The 21875-nt window shown below is 45.1% G+C and overlaps 1 protein-coding gene across 2 annotated transcripts in view; it reads right to left on the bottom strand.

Annotated features, from left to right (window-relative positions):
• The window catches only part of ANKLE2 (ankyrin repeat and LEM domain containing 2), a 32788-nt gene extending 19976 nt beyond the window's left edge, over positions 1-12812 (bottom strand). Inside the window, exons 1-2 of one of the 2 annotated variants that reach the window (XM_066603451.1) lie at positions 12751-12812; positions 1352-1786 (exon numbers count right to left, since the gene is read on the bottom strand). In XM_066603451.1, the coding sequence (XP_066459548.1) occupies positions 1352-1775 (424 nt within the window). In that variant the 5' untranslated portion in view covers positions 1776-1786; positions 12751-12812. Of the gene's footprint in view, positions 1-1351; positions 1787-12179 lie in introns of both variants that reach the window. The other variant, XM_066603450.1, reaches the window with a different exon arrangement.
• Between the last annotated feature and the right edge of the window lie 9063 nt (positions 12813-21875).

The following is a 21875-nucleotide window of genomic DNA, read 5'->3' as shown; positions in this document are numbered from 1 at the left end:
AATAAGTTATAAGAGTTTAATGGTGTTATTTTTATTATACTATATAATGCACTGAGAGACTTCGGTAACCCTTTCCTGTCTGTCAAGCCCTTTTATATGCCACGGTCAGTACTTGCCACGGAATCTAAAGGCTTTTTTGCGTTAAATCTGTGGCAAAATAAGTTGCGTAAACATATTAGGAGCTGAGCTGCTGCTGCTGCTAGAGTAACTAAAGAATAGGGAAATCCAACTGCCTGATCCTCATCTCCGGTATTAGTGTATCTTGACCCCACCAGAAGCTAGGGGTTTGACAGGGGGAATGCCCCTCTCACACGCCCAGGTCCCCATAGGGACAAGGCACTAAGGTCCTGCAAAACACTGCCATGTTAGCGCTGTAACTAATGCAGTCTGCGGACGGGGCATGAGACAGTCTGTCGCCCCAGCCCTGCAGCAGTCGGTATGGCACTGTGAAATCTGGTGGGGGTGCCTGTAGTGGTGCGGTGGTGGTGGGCCAGCAAAAGCCGATGCAGTACGCTGTTGCCTCAGTGCTCCAAAACGGAGGCCGGTTACGCCGTTAGCTGCAGGGATTGCTGTATGTTTTGTCCCTGCATTTTGGGCCCACTGTATGTTTCCTGTGGGCACTTTTAGGGGGGACCTTTGTGCAAGTCTGCTGAGCAGCCCATCAGGTTCAGGGGGCATCAGCCCACTGTCAATCTTTACTCCACCAGGACTTCCTGGTGGCGTCAAGATACCCTAATACCCTCATCTCCTTCAACATCTGCCAATGGGTGGGGGCGGATGGAGATATCCAGGAGGCCCCACCCATTAACAGAGATGATCAGCCATCTCATGTATGACCACTGTACACTAAAAAAAAAAATCTGATAAAAGCCATCACTGCAGTTATGAGACCTATTTGCATCCTTTATAAAGGCAATTTTGCTGAAACGTAAAGTGCCAGCACAGTGTGACTTATCTGGGGTTACTTGAATAAAGCAGCAATATTCCTCTGGACTTGTTCTGTGATGCAGTGTTCCTTTTTGCATCCTTTGAAATGTGAACTACCAGTGAAACACGAGTTGAAAGAATCTTATCAGCGCCGCCGACCGTGATAACACTAGAATTGAGCGAGGAACGAATCGTGCACGATGTCTGTGCATTCAGACGCAACAGTTATCGCTCAAAAGATGGCTTTGAGCGAGAATCATTGTCTAAATGGTCCTTAACCACTTCAGTGCTGACTGATGTATCGAACTGCGTTACATTTTAAACACAAACAATTTAAAAAGTTTGAAGACACTTTGAAAGGTGAGCATACCCTGGAATACAAAGCCCTAAGAAAGGATTTCAATTCAGAAGCGTTGTAACTTACCAGTCCAAGTTGGGGGTTCCTCATACACAGGGAAGACAGCATAAAACACAGGGGGGTCATTAGAATGAGAACTTGCAGAGAATTGACCAGCTGCTGAACTGCCACTGGCTGCAAAGTCTCTTCTGGTTAAGGTCTCTTCTGTAGGAGGGTTTAACCCTACACCGTATCCAAAGTCCCTGTCTTCAGAGTATTTGGCCTGGAAGCCGCAAGCAGCATTCTGTGGATCAGATGTAGCGGTCCTGTCACTTGTGCGCAGAGTCTCTACATCAATGCCTTCCTGCTCCAGTAAAGTCCGGGCTAGCTTTCTCTCAAACAGATATCTGGTGGTGGATGTGATGGGCCCACACTTCAGCCCGGCCTTCAATATCTCTTGTCGCAGTTCATCTGGATCCAGCAGCTTTAAATTGTTCAAGATCTTCTCCATCCTCTGTTCAGCTGGAAGAAAGCACAGGAGTTCTCATAGGCAGGACGACAAAGCCATTAGAGAGCGCAGCAATATACAGTTACAGCAGTGCGATGGCGGGGTTATGCCTTTCATGCACGTGGTTTTACCTTCAGACCAATGCCATAAACATTAACAGTCGTCCAGAAGCACAAAATATGCAACAAGGTGAAACCGTAAAATTCCTTTAATCAGCCATCTGACACTTTCTTTCCAGTACAGAAAGTCAATGTGTAGGAATTTCACATGACTAGATAGAGAAAACAAGTTAGAAATGGGAGGTTTCCCACATTTTTAGGGAAAACTGTTCTGCGGCAAAAATGTAGCAACCAGATGTCATCCGTAGGGAGTTGTGAAACGCATTACAGCGAGGGTTTTTTGGTGTCATTTTTGCTTACTTTAGATGCATGTTCTTTTTTTGTAACAGAATTCTTTAAGGATGTCTCCTCTTAGGCCCCCTGTCTACGGCAGTGACCGCTGGCGAATCACGCAGTCTGAAGCTTGCTATGGAAAGCGCCGGCCCCCTGTCCACAAGCGGAGGATCACTGCGATTCTCTGCTCGCGGACGGCAATTCGCAGCATGCTGCGAATTGCCCTGGTTCTCCACGGTCAGCCTATCAGATTAGGCTGACTGGCGGAGATTCGTCTGCGGATACCGCAACGCCCGTGGACAGGGGGCTTTACTGTGTTTTTCCATAGACTTCTCAATAGGAGTGGGGAAGAGCTGACAAAAAAATGCATGTCTGTGTAAGCCTACATTGACACGAGTTTTGTCCCTTGAGACGCACATAACATGAATTCCAATCTTTTGGATGGAGTCCTACTCATGAGCGATGTTTTCCACACAGCAATGCTGCAAGGTAAAGAAAAAACTCCCACTGAATATCCTATTTTTTTAGCGTCCCTCGAAATGCATCGCCCATGGTTTTCAATGGGACAGTCAAGCATCACATGCCACAAAAGAATTGTGGTAAAGAAACCTTATAGCAGCATATTTTGGGTTGAGATCCTACTTTGGACTTCTTTTCTGAAAATTATGTCAGTACAAAAAAAAAACCAAAAAAAAAAAACCACCTGAAAACATCAAAAGTGCTTATCTGAGTGCTGTTCCTAAATGCTGGCTGAAGATGGGCCCATAGACTATGTACAGCCTGTCGTCAGCTGGCAAGCAGTGATAAGCACTCAGATGGCTGCTTCAGTTACTTTGTTCTAACAATCCTGGCGGTCTCAGCACCCGGACCCCCAGCGATCAAAACCTTTGACATGCCCCTATAACATTTCAAAAGGTTGTCTGAAAGCATGGTTAAGATTTACTAGATTGTTTTCCATTTATGCTAGATTAAAGGAATTTTACTGCATATCTACGACATGCAAAGTACAGTACAAGAAGTTACCTGTCAAGTTTTTCACTAAAATATTTCATTGTGCTAAAGAAAGAAAAAAACAAAACAAAACAAAACTTGTCATTTCCCTCTCAGAGTTTTTGTCATCCCTCAATCCACAGACTACTGAAACCAGAAATTGGCAACTTACTCTACTTTTTGTAGAGAGGCCAACAGTTCTGACCAGGAAAAAAAAAAAAAAAAAGTCTACAGATCTGAATAGAAGGCGACCCAAGAAGCACCAGTAGACGTTTTTCTTAAGCACATTGGTTATGTGACACAAAATATCACTAATATGCAGAAAGAGAAAAAACCCTTGATAAATTGTTAAACTCTACAACGAGCCGCCAAGATGTTCCATTAGGAATTCAGACTGGCAGTGTTAGGTTACAGGCTGCATTTAAAAGAAAAGCAAGGCCACCCACACACGAGCAGATTTGAATTGCGGATTTCGGACGGCATTCACACCATGGATCTGTAGCAAATACCGTCCATTATAGCCTATGGAAAACCGCTGCTTCCTGCACATTTGCGGAAACCAATTGTGGTTTCTGCGAGCGTGGGGAAAAAAAGAAAGAAAGAAAATTGTAGCATGTTCCATTTATGTGCGGGCTCTGCACTGGTGGATTCCATCGAAGTCAATGGAAGCTGTTGGACCCATGGCCCTTCTGCAATTGACATTGTGGATAGGTCATGGGTACCCGTGCCATCGTCTAGTGACAGCGCTAGAAAAAAAACCCCCGGTACTGTGCATGTCTGATGGCGAGCTGCCGGGTCCATAAGCAATACAGATTAAGGCCTCATGTCCACCGGGACAGATCCGCAGCAGGTCACCCACACGCGTGATCCGCGCCCCATAGGGATGCATTGGACACCCGCAGGTATTTAAATACCTGCGGATGTCATTTTCCCTTGAGGTGTGGATTGCGTGTGCGGGAAAACACCCACAGCATGCTCCGTTTTAGTGCGGGTCTCCTGCGGGGATGGCTCCCGCAGGCTTCTATTAAAGCCTATGGAAGCCGTCTGGATCCACGGCACACCCGCAGCTGAATTCCTGCTCTCCGGCGTGGGAGAGCAGGGGTTAAAAAAAAAACAAAAAAACAACATGCATGGCGCATGCGCGCAGCACGCTGCTAGCGTGCCAAAAACATCCACCGGGCCGAAGAAAGATGGTCCAGCCACAACAGAGGGCAGATCTGCAGCGTCCGGACAGGTAGGTAATTCTTTTTTGGCCTTATGTCTGCGGGAAAGGAGGGACCTGCTGCGGGATTCTGCATGGAGACCCGCCACAGGATACCGCAACCTAAAGCAGTTAGCCTAGATTACAATCAATGATATTTTTGCCTTGCCCAATGCTGACCATTTTACTAGAGAATGTATAATATTCTGTTCCCTTGATATTTTTAAGATTGGTGCAGCCAGTACATCACCCAACCCCCTCTGTACAGCGCCCAATAAAGATGGCGCTATAAGATACAGAGCCCTCTACAACGGACAGTTTTTCTGCTGGGCCAGTAAGGAGGTGTTCACATGTGGCAGATTTGCAGCAAATTTTCCACAGCAGAAAAAGCTGCTTCAAGTTCCGTACCGCTTGGTGCAGATGTTGAAGCATATCGGCAGTAGACTTCACCCCATCGATTAAAAGGGTGAAATCTGGTGTGGATTTCAGGGTAGATTAACACCAAAATCCACAGTGGAAAAAATGCTGTGGATTCCATTATGAACCTCAGAAACTTGTTGATATCTAGTAAAGTTGCCACTTATGGCAAAAAAAACCCCAAAATCTATCTATAACCTGGCCAACTCAGACTCAATCTTTATAGGTATTTCAGAACTCTTGTACAACTATCACGTCAAAGTGTTTTCTATGCCGACAAGTTAAGCTTTTCCATTATAATGTATTTTAAAAAAAACTTCCTGCCAAGTGTTCCCCTCATGCAAAAAAAAAAATAAATAAAAAAAAAAGAGAAAAAGAAAATTGACCCAGCTCAAGTGATATGCAACACACAGTGCCTAGAACACATTTTGGGGCGGAGCGCCTGCCATGACAACCCATTTAAAAATAGATAAAACTTGCTATGAGTCATTCTTCGGAAGAGCAAAACATTCCTGCATTGCAAGTATGAGGATTACACCAAAGGACAGATCTTAAAATAATGCGCTATTCAGAGGCCAAGAATACAGTTTCCATAGAAGATGATGCCAAGCTAGTACACTGTGTAAATATTATTTTTTACAGGGGGGTCATATTACAACTGGATAGCGGAAAAAGCAGATTGGAAACTTACTTCCCCTGAGCTGCACATAGATATTTCACCTTCACAAGATGCAGCAGTGATAGAAATCTAGTTACAGCAGCCAGAAGTATTCAATATCCCCAAGAAAAGGCCCTTTTACACGCAACGATTGGTCAAAATTCGTCCAAATGGCTGAAAATAATCGTTACATGTAAATGTAGGCATCGCGCAGTTTTCATTTGAACGATGGATTTCAATTCACATAAAATCCACCATTCAGCCGCTGAAAGCTGAGCAAATATATTCCATTAGAATGTATTTTGCTCATCTCTCAAAAGACTGCAGGATGTTCTCCCCACGGCATGTTTACACTAGTCGAAAGGAGAAAAATGCAATCTGCAGGCAGCCATGAAGAGAACAAATGCAGCTGTTTGCACAGCTGGGAGTGTGTTTAAACACATGCTGGCCTCTGCAACAACTCCTAGGGGTCATTTTACATGCAAATAACGATGATAAAGTGTTAATGGCCATAAACACCTTATGCAAATAGATCACTTTCAGTCTTTCGGAATATTATCTTTGCGTGTAAAAGGACCTTTAGGCCTTCCTGATAATTACATGAACACTGAATTAGGCCGGGCTCACATGACCAGATCAGATTCTGCATGCGGGAGGCTGTGGGCTCGGCCATTGACCCCATGTACAGGACTAACCTGAATTGCGTATGGCCGCCTAGGCTCGCCAGCAGTCATGCACAGTACATGTTTGTTTGTATTTCCCACACCATCACTTAACGAAAACGCAGGTACCCACAGCCCATATACAATATTAACTGCGTATGGGCTGCAGGTTGAACGCCTCTATTGACGTCAATGGAAGCCGTCTGCACGGATCCCTCTGCAAAACAGAGCTTGCTATTTTTTTTTCCATTCGCAGAATACACAATTTGTATCTACAAGTGTGAAGAAAAAAGATTGAAACATGACTTTCAATGCCTGCATTCTGCTGCCCAAAGTCCATGCAGACGATCGCGGATTTTGCAATTACAATCCAGAGTGTGAGACCCCCTTAACAGACTTAAAACTGATTGAGAGAAAGACGCTGCATGCTCAGCACCAGCAAACAGTTACTGGAGGCAGTTTCTGCATGTGCACTTAAGTTGGAGCAAATCCGGCAGCATGGTAGCAGTCCCACCTGATCAAAAGCACGGACGCGGCTACTTGTCCTCTTAGGCCACGCTAACACGTGCGTTCAGTTAAACGCTGCTCAGAGCCGCAGCATTTTTTTAACACGCTGTCAAACGTTGTGTCATGCATTAACGCACCCCCATTATTGCGAAGGGGTGGGTAAAAAAAATTAAATAAAATAAACGCTGAAAAATAGAACAGACCGCGCTCAGCGCATTACAAATGTTGCAACCAAGCACAGGTCTGAAAAGCCCCAATCTAATCAATGGGAGTGTACCAAATTAGCGTGGCGCTCAGGACACTGTGCTAATCACGGTAAAAAGCTGTGTGTGAGAGTGGCCTTAAGCCCAATGTCCACGGGTGGATTTGATTTGCAGAACCCGCAAACCAAGCCACCCATAGGGATACATTAGTATCCGCAGGACAGTAAAAAGTATGTGGCTGTGATTTTTTTTCTCGCGCGGGAAAGCGGGAGATTTAAAAAACAAAGTAGTAAGCACTGCGCATGCGCCGGGCGCGTCGGACACTGTACCCGGACACATCCGCCATGCTGAAGAAAGAAGATCTGGAGAGATAAGAACCAGATTTTGCTGTGGGATTCAGCAGTGGAATCCGTGCGTACAAGTGGACATTGGGCCTTAACAGCAAGGATCAGAATCTCCGAAAAGCAATACAAGCAAACAGCCCTAGAGTCCAGCTGCAGGTAGTGCAAATACTCATTAGCAAGTCAAAAAAATAAAATAAATTTATGGTTTATTAAATATCACCTGGCAGCAAGCGCATCTGTATTCCAATAACTAAGACAGCCTATACGATTAAAGGGCTTATCCATGGTTTTAAAACTGATCTTTGATCCTTAGGACAGGCCATCAATATATTATCAGTGAGGGTCCGACTGAGCAGTTCACTGGTGCTGAAAAAGGGACCATGGTGCAAGTGGGAGCTCTGCAGCCTCTTCAATATCCACAGCGGCTCGCAGTTTGGTTCATACTAGAGTCATTATAAAAAAAGAATTGCAGTCTGTGTACTGCAGCGTTCTCATGAGTTGACCCAGAATTCCCTAATAGGATATATGAAAATGGGTTGTCTAACTCCCTTTTCGAGACACAGCATACCTAGAGTACTGTGGGGAAGCTGAGCCATCATGCAGCCGGTGCCAGCTGTAAAATATAGCCAAGGCTGCTGCAACAGGCAGGATAGGAGACCCCTTAGGGCTCCTGCACACTTGCGTTTTTCTTGCGCATTTTTTTCACGCAATATCACTGCGTTTTTTAAGTGATTATCAATGGGACTTTCTAATGTTAAAACCACATTGCTCAAAAAATGCAAACTTGCAATGCATTTTTAACATTAGAAAGTCCCACTGACAATCGCGTGGAAAAAACCCGCAATAAAAATGCAAGTGGGTCTTCACCCTTAGGGCTCCTGTCCACTGGCGATAGCGATATCGCTACGAGAAAAATCACAATGTTAAAATCGCATCGCTGCTCAAAACACAAGCTTTTGCGTTGCGATGAGACACATCTGGTTTTCCATTGCTCTCTATGGGCGACAAAAAAAAAAAAAAAAAGCAAAACGCTGAAACAATCCTCCTGCTGCGATTTTTAATCCTCGCATGGCAGCTTGCCCTAAACATCGCTAGTGGAAAGGTTGTCATAGAGCAACATATGTGGGACTTTCTTGCAAGAGCTCGCACTTTCGCATCGCACTGAAAACGTGCGATTACCTCGCCAGTGGAAAGGAGCCCTTAGATGCCACTGTCAACAATGACTGCAACAACTAAAAGGTTAGCCAGAGGGAGGAAGCTCCCTCTGTCGGCCAACGGCCCACGAAGTGCCCAAGTGTTATGGCAGCCAAGAGCCTAATGAAGGCCCCCAGGTCTCCTCTCTTTGTACATCTGTTCAATGTATTACACAAGCAATCAAGCTGTCAGATAGTCAAGTCCCCCTGGGGGAATGAAGAGGGGACATGGAAAAAAAAAAAAATCCAAGTAAGGCCAAACGCACACAGGCGAAATTCCACCCGTGCTGCTGCCACAGGATTGCATTAAATAATTCAATCTTATGCAGACAGCCGTGATTGGACTACGTGAAAACTGGCGTGGTAAACACATCGCGGCATGTCCTTGCACAGAAACATCACTGGCGATGTGCCGGCTCTAGTCTGTGCATGGGCACGGCTCACATCCCGCTGCAAGAATTCTTGCAGCGGGATCCGACCCGGCCGTCTACAGGCCTAATCACCATAGGCCTGCGTCATACACACTCTTTTTGGATGGCTTTGTTTACCCCCCAAAAAATCATATAAAAATAAAACCGATACATGTGTAAAACTGCTGTTATGGGGTGGCTTCTTTTGTAATATAAAGAAAAGACTACTTTTTACCAGCTGTACCAGGCCATGCTTACACAGCTGATAGTGAGTCTTCCCTGACATGATCAGGCACGACTACCATCACACAGACCAGACACTACACATTTATATGTATTAGACTGCCTGTCCACGGGCGTTGCAGTCTTCGGCGGCAGATCTCCGCCACGGGAGCCACCGCCCAGGAGCTGGAGCAGTCAGATGGATCTCTGCAGTGAGCCTGACAGATAGGCTCACCACGGAGAATCGCAGCATGCTGCGATTAGCCGGCCGCGAGTGGAGAATCGCTATGATTCTCTGCTAGTGGACAGGGGGGGCTGCGCTTTCCATAGCAACACTATGGAAAACGTGCATTGCGTTCCCTGCGGCCAGATTATCGCCACAGGGGATGCAATGCAATAATGCCCGTGGAAAGGCAGCCTTATAGTGCAAGACTTGCATGGAAACAGGCAACATTGCGGCTCTTCTGTTCTGTTCTTACAAACAATGGGGTATATTTTCGTATGCCTCACAAAGCTTGCGCAAGAACATCGGTTGTGTAGATACGGCCTAAGAAACTTCTACTAATTTAGGGGTCTTTCACGTGGCAGCATTCTGGTTAGTATTTTGCATCAGGCCTTTAAGCCAAAACCAGGAGTGTCCAAAATACTGAAGACATGCCAATCTGTCCATTGTACCGCTGCTCTGTGATGTAGCATACAAATACTGACTGCGGCATTACTCGGGCCACGAGGGTCAACGCTGCTGGGAAGGAAGGGAGAAAAGAATTGTTTAACAGGGTTGCTGAGCTCTGAAGACTGATCCTCAGGGGAGGTGGGCAGGGATCCACCAACCAGCTGTGCCAGTGTACGGACCCAGAAGAGCATGGCACAATACACTGTGCAGGGACCCAGCAAATTGTACGAAGCTGTATTACCGGCTCTGTATACTGGTACAGCGGCTTATGGGCAGATGGCCAGAGCTGATCAGCCATTCATGACCCTTCATGACCCATCCAGAAGACACGTAATCAATCTCCAGATATTGATAACTACCAGATAACTACCCCTTTAACTAGTTACATGGACCAATTCTACACGATGGGTATGATTACAAGTTTCGGATGGACTCTTATCTGTGCAATCATCTTCCATCTGTAACAATTTCCTAACGCGCGTCCAATCAGACACTGCTGCCAACGATTCTTATGATGTGGGAAGGACTTTATTTTTTATTCATTTAGCCTAGATATAGTTACGACCCCTGGAAAATTAACATAGTAATCGTCGTTGCATCTAAGGGCAGGTTCATATGAGCGTAATTTCACTGCGTATTACATGCACAATATATCTGCGGTGAACTGAGTCACGGAGAGTATAACGATCCAGTCACTAAAATGTGTGTGTAAGTAAATGGAGTGGCGGTGGCACACTCATTTGGGGGCCAACTGGACCACATCCTTGGGATCGGTGGGTGTACTAATGGTTTGTATTATTGCATCTTGACGCCACCAGGAACGCCCCGTCACACCCCTAACTCCCGATAGGCTGTCTTGTCTAAGGTCCTAGCAGCAGCGTGTAGCGATTGTTGTCTGCCGTGGACAGTTAGGCCTCATGTCCACGGGCAAATTAAGAATTAAAATCCGCAGCGGATTTTAACTCTTCTCCCGCCCGCGGATCCGCACCCCATAGGAATGCATTGACCACCCGCGGGTAGATAAATACCCACGGATGGTATTTAAAAGTGAATTAAAAAATTTCTGGAGCATGAAAAAAAAAAAAAAAGAATGGACATGCTCCATTTTAGTGCGGATCACGCATGCGGGAGCTCATAGAGCACATAGCTACATTGATCTCCCGCATGAAAAATAAAAGACAATTACAGTGCATCCGCAGCCGAAATCCGCGTTACAAATCCGCAGCGGATCTGATTTTCCCCGTGGACATGAGGCCTAAGGGATACTTGTCCTGTTAGGCTTACATGATTACTAGTGAATGCTTCCATGTGACCCCTGTAACATGGAAGCATATTTACAGGTAGTAATGTAAGCCTAACAGCTAAGCAATCCTTAAGCCGACCGGTCTCAGCAGCAAACAATCACTACACAGCATGCAGCAATGTGTTTGCCACTGGCAGCCGGCCCCTTCCAAGCGGTCAGTCTGGACAGAAGGGACAGTGACAGCAGGTAGGAGCAGCTGCAGCGGGGAAGGACCGCACTCCACTGTCGTGCCGCCACTGCCTCACCATACACTGCATGTCCTGCCGCCGCTGCCTCACCATGCACTGCATGTCCTGCCGCCGCTGCCTCACCATGCACTGCATGTCCTGCCGCCGCTGCCTCACCATGCACTGCATGTCCTGCCGCCGCTGCCTCACCATGCACTGCATGTCCTGCCGCCGCTGCCTCACCATGCACTGCATGTCCTGCCGCCGCTGCTGGCAAGAGAAGGACAGAGGCGATGAGCAGGACCGTGGAAGGGGACAGAAGCCACACGGACAGCGGCGATGAGCCTGGGGAGAGAATGACAGCGGCGTTCTACAGCAGCAACGGGGAAGGTGAGAGAAGAGAGACAGCCGGGGAACACAGAACTGCAGGGAGCCTGGGAGAGTTACAGCAGCGGGGAAGACAGCAGCATGCGCCAGGGATATTCACTGTGGCCTTCCAGGACCTGCAGGGCACCCATGTCAGTAGCCAATCAGGTTCAGGGGGTGTCACGAGCCTGTCACTGCCCTCTCCAGCTTTACTAGATGGTGGCGTCAAGGTACAATAATACCCTGACGGTTATAGATTGGGGTGGGTCTATCAAGTGACTAGGTTAAAACCTGGAGGAAAAAAAACCCATTGTTCCCAGAACCCCCTTGAAGTGCTGTATTCGGCACCCCTGTGATGTATGTTGTTGGGCTCCTACGACAGATTCAACTGTGAGCGAGGCCATAACAGGCTCCACAGGAACGATGACCGATCTCCCACCTTCTGCAAGGCTGTCCCAGTACTGGCATCCGCCAACAAGTGTCTGTAGGCAGCCACCAGCACAACCTGTAGATACAGAGGTCAGCCAGCCTTGTTGCCCATAGTAACCAATCATAGCCTAGTTATTTCGCCAGAGCAGACTGAGAAGTGAAAGCTGCGCTGTGATTGGCTGGCCCGCAGATTAGTGAGGCTGGCAGTATTAGTGGCTCCGTGCACACATGCAGTGCGTTAGTGAAGACCGCAGACACACAGCTCCTCACCTAGCAGAACCTCCAGGCCGGGCGGCGCGGCGCCCCCAGATGACTCGGACTGTTTCCACAGTCTCCGCTCCGCCAGTCGGTAGAGCCAAGCCAGCAGCACCAGCACGCAGGCCACGAGCACCGAGCAGCCCACGGAGGCGTCCCAGCCGGACACGAGCTCGGAGAGAGACATCGCCGGTGACTTCCTAGCCCTCCTGTCACACACAGACCGCTGGAGCCTCCGCGCGGACCTTGCTGCGCTACTTAGGACGCTCCACTGGGGGGCGCTCTACACCCGTCCTCCCATACGCGCCTATTACCGGCTAAAAAAAACAAAACGGCGAAATTTGTCCGGCCGGCTGTAATAGAGCCTGACTACACGGATAACACGGCGCTGCCCGCAGTGTGAGGCCACAGCAAAGCTGTGTCCTGCCGGACTACTTATCCGTACGGGTGCAGATCACTGCTATTAATGCGCTCTGCTCAGGTGTAACCCGCCGCACCCCGCTCCACCTAATCCTCCGCAGACTAGTGCCGGCACTACAGCGCCCGCCGCACGGAAGGTACCAACTCCAGCTCGGGTCCTCCCTACCTCCTCCGCCTTAAGTAGGATCCACCCGACTCCACAGCGAAACATGCATGCGACACTTCCGGTACGGCCTGATAGGACCCCGGCTCGCGCGCCAACAGTGGGGCTGTCCGCGGCTCGCCTGTGTGTAGTGCTGGGACACTAGAAGCAATGTGCACAGGTCTGCCTGTATCACCGACGTGTTCTCGATATCTATGGCTAGAAGTGCTCTGTCTACTGCAGGGGCCCCCAAGCTGTGGCTGAGGGGCCTAGTGTGCCTCAGGCTCCTTGCTGTGTGGCTTTACTGTGGCAAACCCAACCACTTTCCTACAGCGATGGAGGGTGCGACGAAATTGCACAATATTATAATATAGCCTGCACAATGCTCCATCACATGTGCCATATTGCGACTCACCATGACCCAACGGTCACACGAATTTCATTGAGTCGCACAACTTGCTAGTTGCAAGGTGACTGTTTTCTTACAACAGGTTATGATGATTCACGGCCGTAACGCAATCTTCAGCTGAACGACCTGTCAAAGTCGTCCTCGAGTCCCAACCTAAAAGTTTCTGCCTTGCATCTTTGAGTTGAATGACTATCACAATAAAGGCTTTTCGAAAACTTATATAGTAACTGAACTTTAAAAAAAAAATTTCAATATGTTAAAAGTTTTGATCAGTGTTGGGCCCACTGCCGCGACCCCCGCTGATAGAACAACTCGTCTACAGTACTCTTCGGAGACACGGTGCCCATCCAGCGGTCTCTGGCCTCTCTTGACAGCTGAAGACAGACACAGAGGTATATAGACCACTGAGTCTGTCTTCCGCCACTGAAAGGAGCCAAGCAAGCAATATAGACAGCTGAGGGGGCATAGAGGTACAGGTGAGTGCTCTAGTCCCCTTATTCTAGCAGTCAGTGAGGGTCTCAGCAACATTAAAAAAAAAATAAATAAATAACCTTTGACCCATCACTCCAACATGTCAAAAGTTTGAAAAAAGTGGAGTAGGTCATCAGTAGGTGATTGGTGAAAGGCTGATCAGCTGTTTGTGACAGCAGGTGAATGCTTCAGCACATCAGGTACAGCGCCATCACTTGAATGGGACAGCGCTGCGCTCAGGTCATGTGACCAATGACAGTGAGGTTACATGATCATAAAGAGGCCAAGCTACTATTGGTAACCGATCCTGAGGTTAGGTCATCTATCGTATAATCCCATAAACCACATTAATATTTGGCATGTAGTGAAGAGTTTATGGAACCAAGTCAGTTTATAGAGGACATAAGTGCCCTAATACTCAATGACCATGCCTCTATGGTTGCTGACATGACTGCAACCCTCAGAGCAAATTTAGCTGTGGTAGTTATGGCTATAGGCTTGACTGCCAACCTTACTTGTTAAAGGGGTTGTCCCGCGGCAGCAAGTGGGTCTATACACTTCTGTATGGCCATATTAATGCACTTTGTAATGTACATTGTGCATTAATTATGAGCCATACAGAAGTTATAAAAAGTTTTTCACTTACCTGCTCCGCTGCTGGCGTCCTCGTCTCCATGGAGCCCGCCTAATTTTCGCCGTCTAAAATGGTCGAATGGCCAAATTAGACGCGCTTGCGCAGTCCGGGTCTTCTGCTTTCTTCAATGGGGCTCCGTGTAGCTCCGCCCCGTCACGTGCCGATTCCAGCCAATCAGGAGGCTGGAATCGGCAATGGACTGCACAGAAGAGCTGCGGTCCACGGAGGAAGAGGATCCCGGCGGCCATCTTCAGCCGGTAAGTATAGAAGTCACCGGAGCGCGGGGATTAAGGTAAGCGCTGAGCGTTTTTTTTTTACGTCCCTGGGGGGGGGGGGGGGGTTGAAAAAAAAAAAAAAAACCTTTCGGCGCGGGACAACCCCTTTAAGGGCCGGCATCCCTTACAATACGACAGCAGCACATGGAACTCTGGCAATAGTATTTTTTTAGATTTGCAGCACCCATTTTCTTGGAAAGCTCTTGCAGGGTAAGCCATTCATACTGCAGACTGAGTGCTGTAATCCATAGCATCTTGAAGATTTAACCCAGATACAGGAGTGTGCCCAGATAATTTGGCAAGTCATATCAGCTTTTGGGAGAGAACCCCACTCTAAGTTGTAGTCTCCAGGCCTGAATGTGCAAATCACCAGGGACAGACACATTCATTTTAGTATGGTGCCGACTCTAGCGATAAGGAACCTGAACTTAGTAACCGCCGATACGCCTTTTGAGGGCCTGTATCGGTGGGCTAAGGGGTTATGTATGAACAAGGTTCACGCAACGATCTCTCGCCATACAATCGCTGGTTCACAAAAAAAAACAATGGCGAGATCAAGCTTGCTTTGCTTGCGTCATTACTGCACAAACTATGCAGTAAAAATGCAGGCAAACTCTCATGAAACCGCTGCCCTCAACACTGGGAAAAAAAAAGGTTTTTTTTTGTTTTTTTTTTAACAAATGCTTGTGCGAGAGTGACTTAAATGTAGCTCAGCAATGACAGCAGCCCCTAGTCATGTATAGATCCCAAATTTAAAGCAAAAAAAAAAAACTCTACAAATCAGGAAATAAAAACATTCTAAAAAAGAAAAAAAGTGTTTAGATACCTATCTACACAGTATAGATATTCGATTACAATTTAAATTAAATGTGCCATTTTTTCTGTTCAACATACTTGGATCGTCCACTGTTATTGTGTTACTCTATTAGCCCTCTGCATGTTCACAGAAACTGGTTACCCCCCCAACCCCACAGACGCTTCCCCTTTGTCAATCCTGAGAAGTAATTTTCCCTCTTCTTTTTGTATCCATCCCAAAATTTACAAAAAGAATTTATATATTAAAAAAAAAAAAAGATAAAAATGGAATGAGTTTCCAAATTTGGTTTAAAATTAAAAAAACTGCCATCATAGCATTTTTTTTGTTTTTTCTTAAAGCTTCATGCACTTTGAAGACATTAGGCTCCCTAGATAGGGGACCTGAGCTTCCCTTGACCAATGTCCTGTTTTTTTGACCAGCTGGACATCAACAATGTCTGTATATTGGTACATCCCTTTTATTAGGCTCACAGTCAAGTTAAAAACCGCATAAAAGTAATCCAACATGGAAAGTCCTCCTTTGCCCAATTAGAGTTTCGCTCCCACAGCTTCTTCTTGGGTAGTCGGGAGAGAAGAACTCTCCACGTTGGATTGTTTTTATGCTTTTTAAACTTGGTTGTTTGTGAATAAAATAAAAGGGACCTACTTCTCTTGTTGTCAAAGCCTTAATTGCACTACATCTGGTCTTCTACCTCTGTACAAGGAGATGGCAGATAGTTTTGGAAGCAGACTGGTCTAGCTGTGAGGAAGCTACCAGCATAGAAGTTTGGGGCTCATGTCCGGGATTCTTGGAGCAGCAATCACTTCTCAACTGACATTCCATTCTTTGGTTTATGGTGAAAAGCATTCCATAATATACAGTCTCCATTTGTTCTCAATGGACACATCGCCCATGCTGGCACCTATCAGACCTGCACCCATGCAAGATCTGCAATCTGAGAAAGCAGAAACCACCTTCACCACCAGTGAACTGTTCTGTGTGTTGCACATGGCAACCTTTAGACCGACTCATCTCCGCACTGATGGTTAGACCTAGTGTTTAACCTGCATCAGCCTATCTTGTAGAGATGGTTCACCAGCAAGGTCACAAAATTACATAGCTAGCAGGCAAGGGAATATCACAATCCTTGCGATAAAGTGCTTGTACTTTATTATTTTCCTCCTTCAGAAACTCAGTCACCAGGATGTGCTGAAAATATTTAAAAAACACATACTGTATATCTATCAGCAATCCAAGAACGCCAGCATGATAAAGCTGAAACATAAAATTACTGGTTAACTATTGTATTGCATCTTCCAAAATAGCATAGACAGAAAAAAAAACAAAAAGGAAACCAAGTCACACAAAGTGACTGGTTCAGTTTGGATAATGTTTTGGGGTATTTAAAAATGGAATTCCCTGCTGGAAAGCTATAAAGCACTGAACCCAGCCTTATACACCTATAACTAGCATGCGCTTAGCTAATAATTTGTGGTATAAGGATTGATGCAGTATCAACCAGCTGCTGTTCAGGACATTGGGAAAGTTGAACAGACATCTTTTCCACTTGTCCTCCTCCCCTTCCCTCACAACTGCCAGGCCTTTGATGACCATGTGGCCTTAGGAAGTGCTTTGTTTAGATGGCCATAAAGTTAAGGCAATGGCAGGGGGATGTTAATTACCCCCTTGCCAGGGAAATGTCACACCTTGGGTGGTTCCCACAGACTCCCTGGCTCCAAAGACAAATTATGTATTAGCACAGAGTCAAACCTTGTAAAATTTTTGCGTCGATCTTCGCAAAGAGTCCACTAAACTTTCTCATACGAGAATTAATTGCTTAGTTCTGGCACAAACCTTTTAAATATCCCACTGCTGCCACCAATTTGTCAGAGTGTGTGTGGGGGGACCCCAGCCGATCCTGCCTCCATCGCTGATTTGTCAACAATCAACTAATTCAAGCACACTCACTGCCACCAATTTGTCGTGGCAGAGCTTCGATCGATCACTCTCGTGGGATTGCAAGTGCGGGGTAGTTAGAATACAGGAGAGTTTGTAGCCAGCTTTCCCAGGCTCCTGCACGCATGCAGAACGAAAGCTCAAAACACCCCCTGGTCGCTCTAACTTCTCCTGCACTCTACAATACCCCCACACACTCGCTCACTGCCACCACCAGCTTGTATATCACTGGTGAGCTGGAGCCTGGACTATGAATTATGAACATTTTCACTGAGAATGGCACCAGCTGATGAATTGGCATAATTGGATGAGGCTTCCATTTTGTGCCAGATAAAATACTGAAGTTTTAGTGTAACAAATGGTGATATATTGGTTCTACACAAAGAATACTGCAGCACTTTAACAAAAATAGTTTATTGCACAGAAAAAAAAACCCGGAAAGGAATCTTATGCACATATTGTATCCACATGCTTTACACAGCGTTATAGTATGTACAGTTTTAATAGGTTAAAAGTTGTGACTTTATATTATAGATATTCCACATTTTATAATAAATTTAAATCAGGATACACTTTCTTCTCTCTGTAAATAAAAGCACGTTAAAGTTGTTAATGGAAAAACATTACATTGCAATAGGTATTGAAGCAATCCATCAAATATTAATCAGTATATGCCACAGACTTTTGTAACATCACAAACCATTCAGAATTCACTACAAATAGCCATCCTGTGTAATAACAGACATCCTAAATGTTTGATGTAAAGAGTGGATTTTTTTCACTTGCAAGAGAGCAGTTTCCAAAATGCACATGCAAGTCTGATGAAAATGAGGGTACAAGGTGGGTTCAAAAGCAGTTCTGCATATTCCACAGGGTGGATTCACACATGGCATAACTTTACACCCTGAACAAATCCGCCCCAAAAAGATCAATGTCTTAATTGTGTATTTCACCTTTTACACTGCGCATGGGGCGTAAGCCATGCAGATTTGTCTGTGATGTAAAATTAAGCCATGTGCGAATCCACTTTTACAGAATCAACCGTTTTCATCCCTTGTGGTAATAAGGTTCCAGTAGAGATCACCTATGGAGATTACTGTTGAGTTTACTGAAAATGTGAAGCTACCTAAAAATCAACCTGCTACTCAATACATCCCTCAGCATTAGTACCCCTTTTTTGCAGAAAATAATTCTAAACTGTTAAATCTGTAGCTTGAAGAGATGGTTCAGGAACACTGAAACAGCACCTTTTGTCCATGGGCCATCTCTGGTATTGCAATTTGTCCCCATTCAGTCTCTTTTTGGATCCTGGACAACCCCTTTAAGCTAGGCGCTCCAAAGAAACTAACCGTACCATAATCCTGAAAAGTTAGATGCACAAATATGTAATCTATTAAAATTATATACTGGATACATCAGTATGCGGACAATATCCTTCATTTCTAAAGCATGCCTGTGACCCACAAGCAATGTAGATTGCCACTTGTTGCCTTAAAATACTGTCCGATGCTTGGCTAAATATTCTTAAGGCAATAACTCTATACAGACCAGAAAAGAGCTCCCCCGCCCCCTCTGTCAGTGGGGAGCAGGTACAAGGGAAACCCATTTTAACTGATTTCTGGACTAACATAGGAAACATAAATTAACCATTGTAACTTTACAACTGTGAGCTTTCAACATGTACAGATTAAACAGAGAATACAGGGTCAGTTTACAATCATGAAGGGTATAACAAACTAAACACACAATGTCCTGAAATGCACGACAATGAAGGGTTTCAAGCACCTGTGTGTCCTTTGGCCCTACAAGGATAAAAAGTGTTTTTGTGACCATCAGGGAAACAGTCAGTACATTACTGGCCAGTTATAGCTGACAAACAAAAGTCAACATAGTTATTTGTCCTAAAAAAAGGTTATGAAAACCCCAAGGTGATGAGAGATTCTTGATAATATTAAAATGCCTTTCATACTTAGAATTTTGAATGGATTACCTGGGTGTAAGGACTAGACAACCACTAATAAATTTATAATACCTCACCTTATCAAGATAAAATCAAAGAGGTACATCGGATGGGTAAGCGTCTGTATCATGGAACAGCATATACAACACATCAAATATGAGAATTTTTTTTTTTTAAATGTTTCACTACTATAGTCAACTACACAATTCTCTGCTGCAAAACTAGCAGAAAAGAACAGAAACTTGGTCAAACGGAGACCAGAGTTTGTAAGCTTAGTGTCTGGCTAAAATCAATAGCTCAATTCAGGGTTCAGTCCGATTACAGTTTTCAACAATTCAGACAGGACCTCAAGAGGCAGAGTCAACATAGCTAACACTGCGAACCAGCATCACTGGATCATTCCCATGACTAAATTGAGCAATTCTATAAAAAGCCAGTAACAGTGCCAGGACAAACGTAATCTACACAAATCCACATTTTTTCTGCAAAAACATGTATTAAAAAGGGATCTTACAACAAAAACAAGTTTTTCACTATCTACAAGTTAGGGGATAACATGACGATTGTGTGGGTCTCCTGAGATCCCACCGATCCAAGGAGCAGGGCTTTGAAGCATCGCTACATGGAGTGGTGGTCACACATGCACACTGCCATTCATTCATTTCAATAGGACTGCCGGAGATAATGTTCAAGTTCTTGGCTATTTCTGGAGGTCCCAATGATAGGATTCGAGTGGCAATGTGTATGTACCACCGCTATTTCATTCATCCAGGGACACACTGGAGCCCCATTCCTCAGGAACAGTGGGGGTCTCAGTCAAACATCTTGTTTTCATAGCAAGACCCCTTTAAACTTTAATACATAAAAGACAGTTTATCTGTTGCCATCTATGAAAATCTACAAATATATTTAGTTTTTTTTTTGTGCAAAAGTATTTATTCCTAGTGAATAATGCATGAAAGGAATACTGGTTTTCTTACAGTATTTTAACTGCCTCCCAGGCATAAATATCTAAAATAGACAAATTAGTATTAAGAGTTTATTAAAGGGGACTTTTCCAGGACTGAAGTGACTGAGACAAGACCAAATTTAAATCACTTTTCAATCATATATAGTCCAAATTCCAGACAATGGCATAATCAGCCAAGTGCACAGAAGAAATGTCAGTAGGCTCAGATATTCCACACATTCCTTCAGCTTCCATTGGAATATCTGAGCCCTCGGACATTTCTTTTGTGCACATAGTTGATTAGGGCATTATGTCTGGAATTTGGACTGAAATATATCTATAATTGCAAAGGGATTTAAACTTTGTGCCTTTGTGATTGCATTTTAGTGGAACTAACAGAGATATGACTCCTGAGAATAGGCCATCAATAATTTAATCCCAGAAACCCCTTTAACCCCTTCATGACATGGCCTATTTTGGTGTTGAGGACCAAGCGATTTTTTGGTATTTTTCCATCTCCATTTTTCAAAAGCCATAACTTTTTTATTTTTCCGTGGACGCGGCCGTATAAGGGCTTGTTTTTTGCGTGGCGAACTGTAGTTTTTATCGATGCCAATTTTGGGTACATAGACTATATTGTAAAATTTTTTTTTTTTTTTTAATGATAGCAGAGAGAGAAAACGCATCAATTCTGCCATAGATTTTTTTATTTTTTTTTTACACCGTTAATCATGCAGCATAAATGAGACTTTCCATTTTTTCTGCAGACCGGTACGGTTACAACGATACCAAAATTCTAAAATTTTTTTTAGGTTTTCCCACTTTTCTGCAATAAAAACCCTTTTTTTTGGAAATCTTTTTTCTATTCTAAATTGCTGCATTCAAAGTTACGTAACTTTTTTATTTTTTCATGTACAGAGCTCTATGAGGGCTTCTTTTTTGCGAGACGAGCTGTAGATTTTATTGGTACCATTTTGGCGTACATACGACTTTTTTGATCACTTTTATTGCGTTTTTAGTGAGGCAAAATGCTAAAAATGAGCATTTTGCCTCAGTTTTTTAGCTTTTTTTTAAGCGTTTTTTTCGGTGCACAGTCAAAAGCATGTGCAACTTATTGTATGCATCGTTACGGACGCGACAATACCAAATATGTGGGGTTTTGTTTTTTTTTTACCTTTTTTTATGCTAATCTGAGAAAAAGCATAAAAAATGTTTTTTTTACTCTTTTTTTTACATTTTTTTAATTCATTTTTTAAATCTTTCTTTTTTTTACACTGTTTGTGTCCCTCTGAGGGACTTTAATCACTGCCCTGATGATCGCTGTCATAAGGCATGGCAGAGCTACTGCTCTCCCATGCCTTATCGCTCATACAGCGATCTCAGGCATAGGCAATACAGGACGCCAGTGTCTGGTGTCCTGTTGCCATGGTGACAGGCCGGGCTCTCGCGATGACATCGCGAGTTCCGGCCGGAGACACAGAGGGAGCCGCGCTCCCGCTGTGAACTCTTTCCCTGCCGCGATCTACTTAGATCGCGGCAGGGAAGGGGTTAACAGTGGCGGGCGCATCTCCGATGTCCCCCCGCTGCTGCAGCGAGACGCCGGCTGTGACTGACAGCCGGCTCCCGCTGCGGGATAGCGCTGGATCACATATGATCCAGCGCTATCTCCAGGACGTAAGTTTACGCCCTGTTGCGGGAA

This window comes from Eleutherodactylus coqui, chromosome 5 (genome assembly GCF_035609145.1).
Source record: "Eleutherodactylus coqui strain aEleCoq1 chromosome 5, aEleCoq1.hap1, whole genome shotgun sequence".
NCBI classification, from domain to species: Eukaryota; Metazoa; Chordata; class Amphibia; order Anura; family Eleutherodactylidae; genus Eleutherodactylus; species Eleutherodactylus coqui.
The sequence above is the reverse complement of the archived record's forward strand: the minus strand, read 5'-3'. Positions and strand labels throughout refer to the sequence as shown.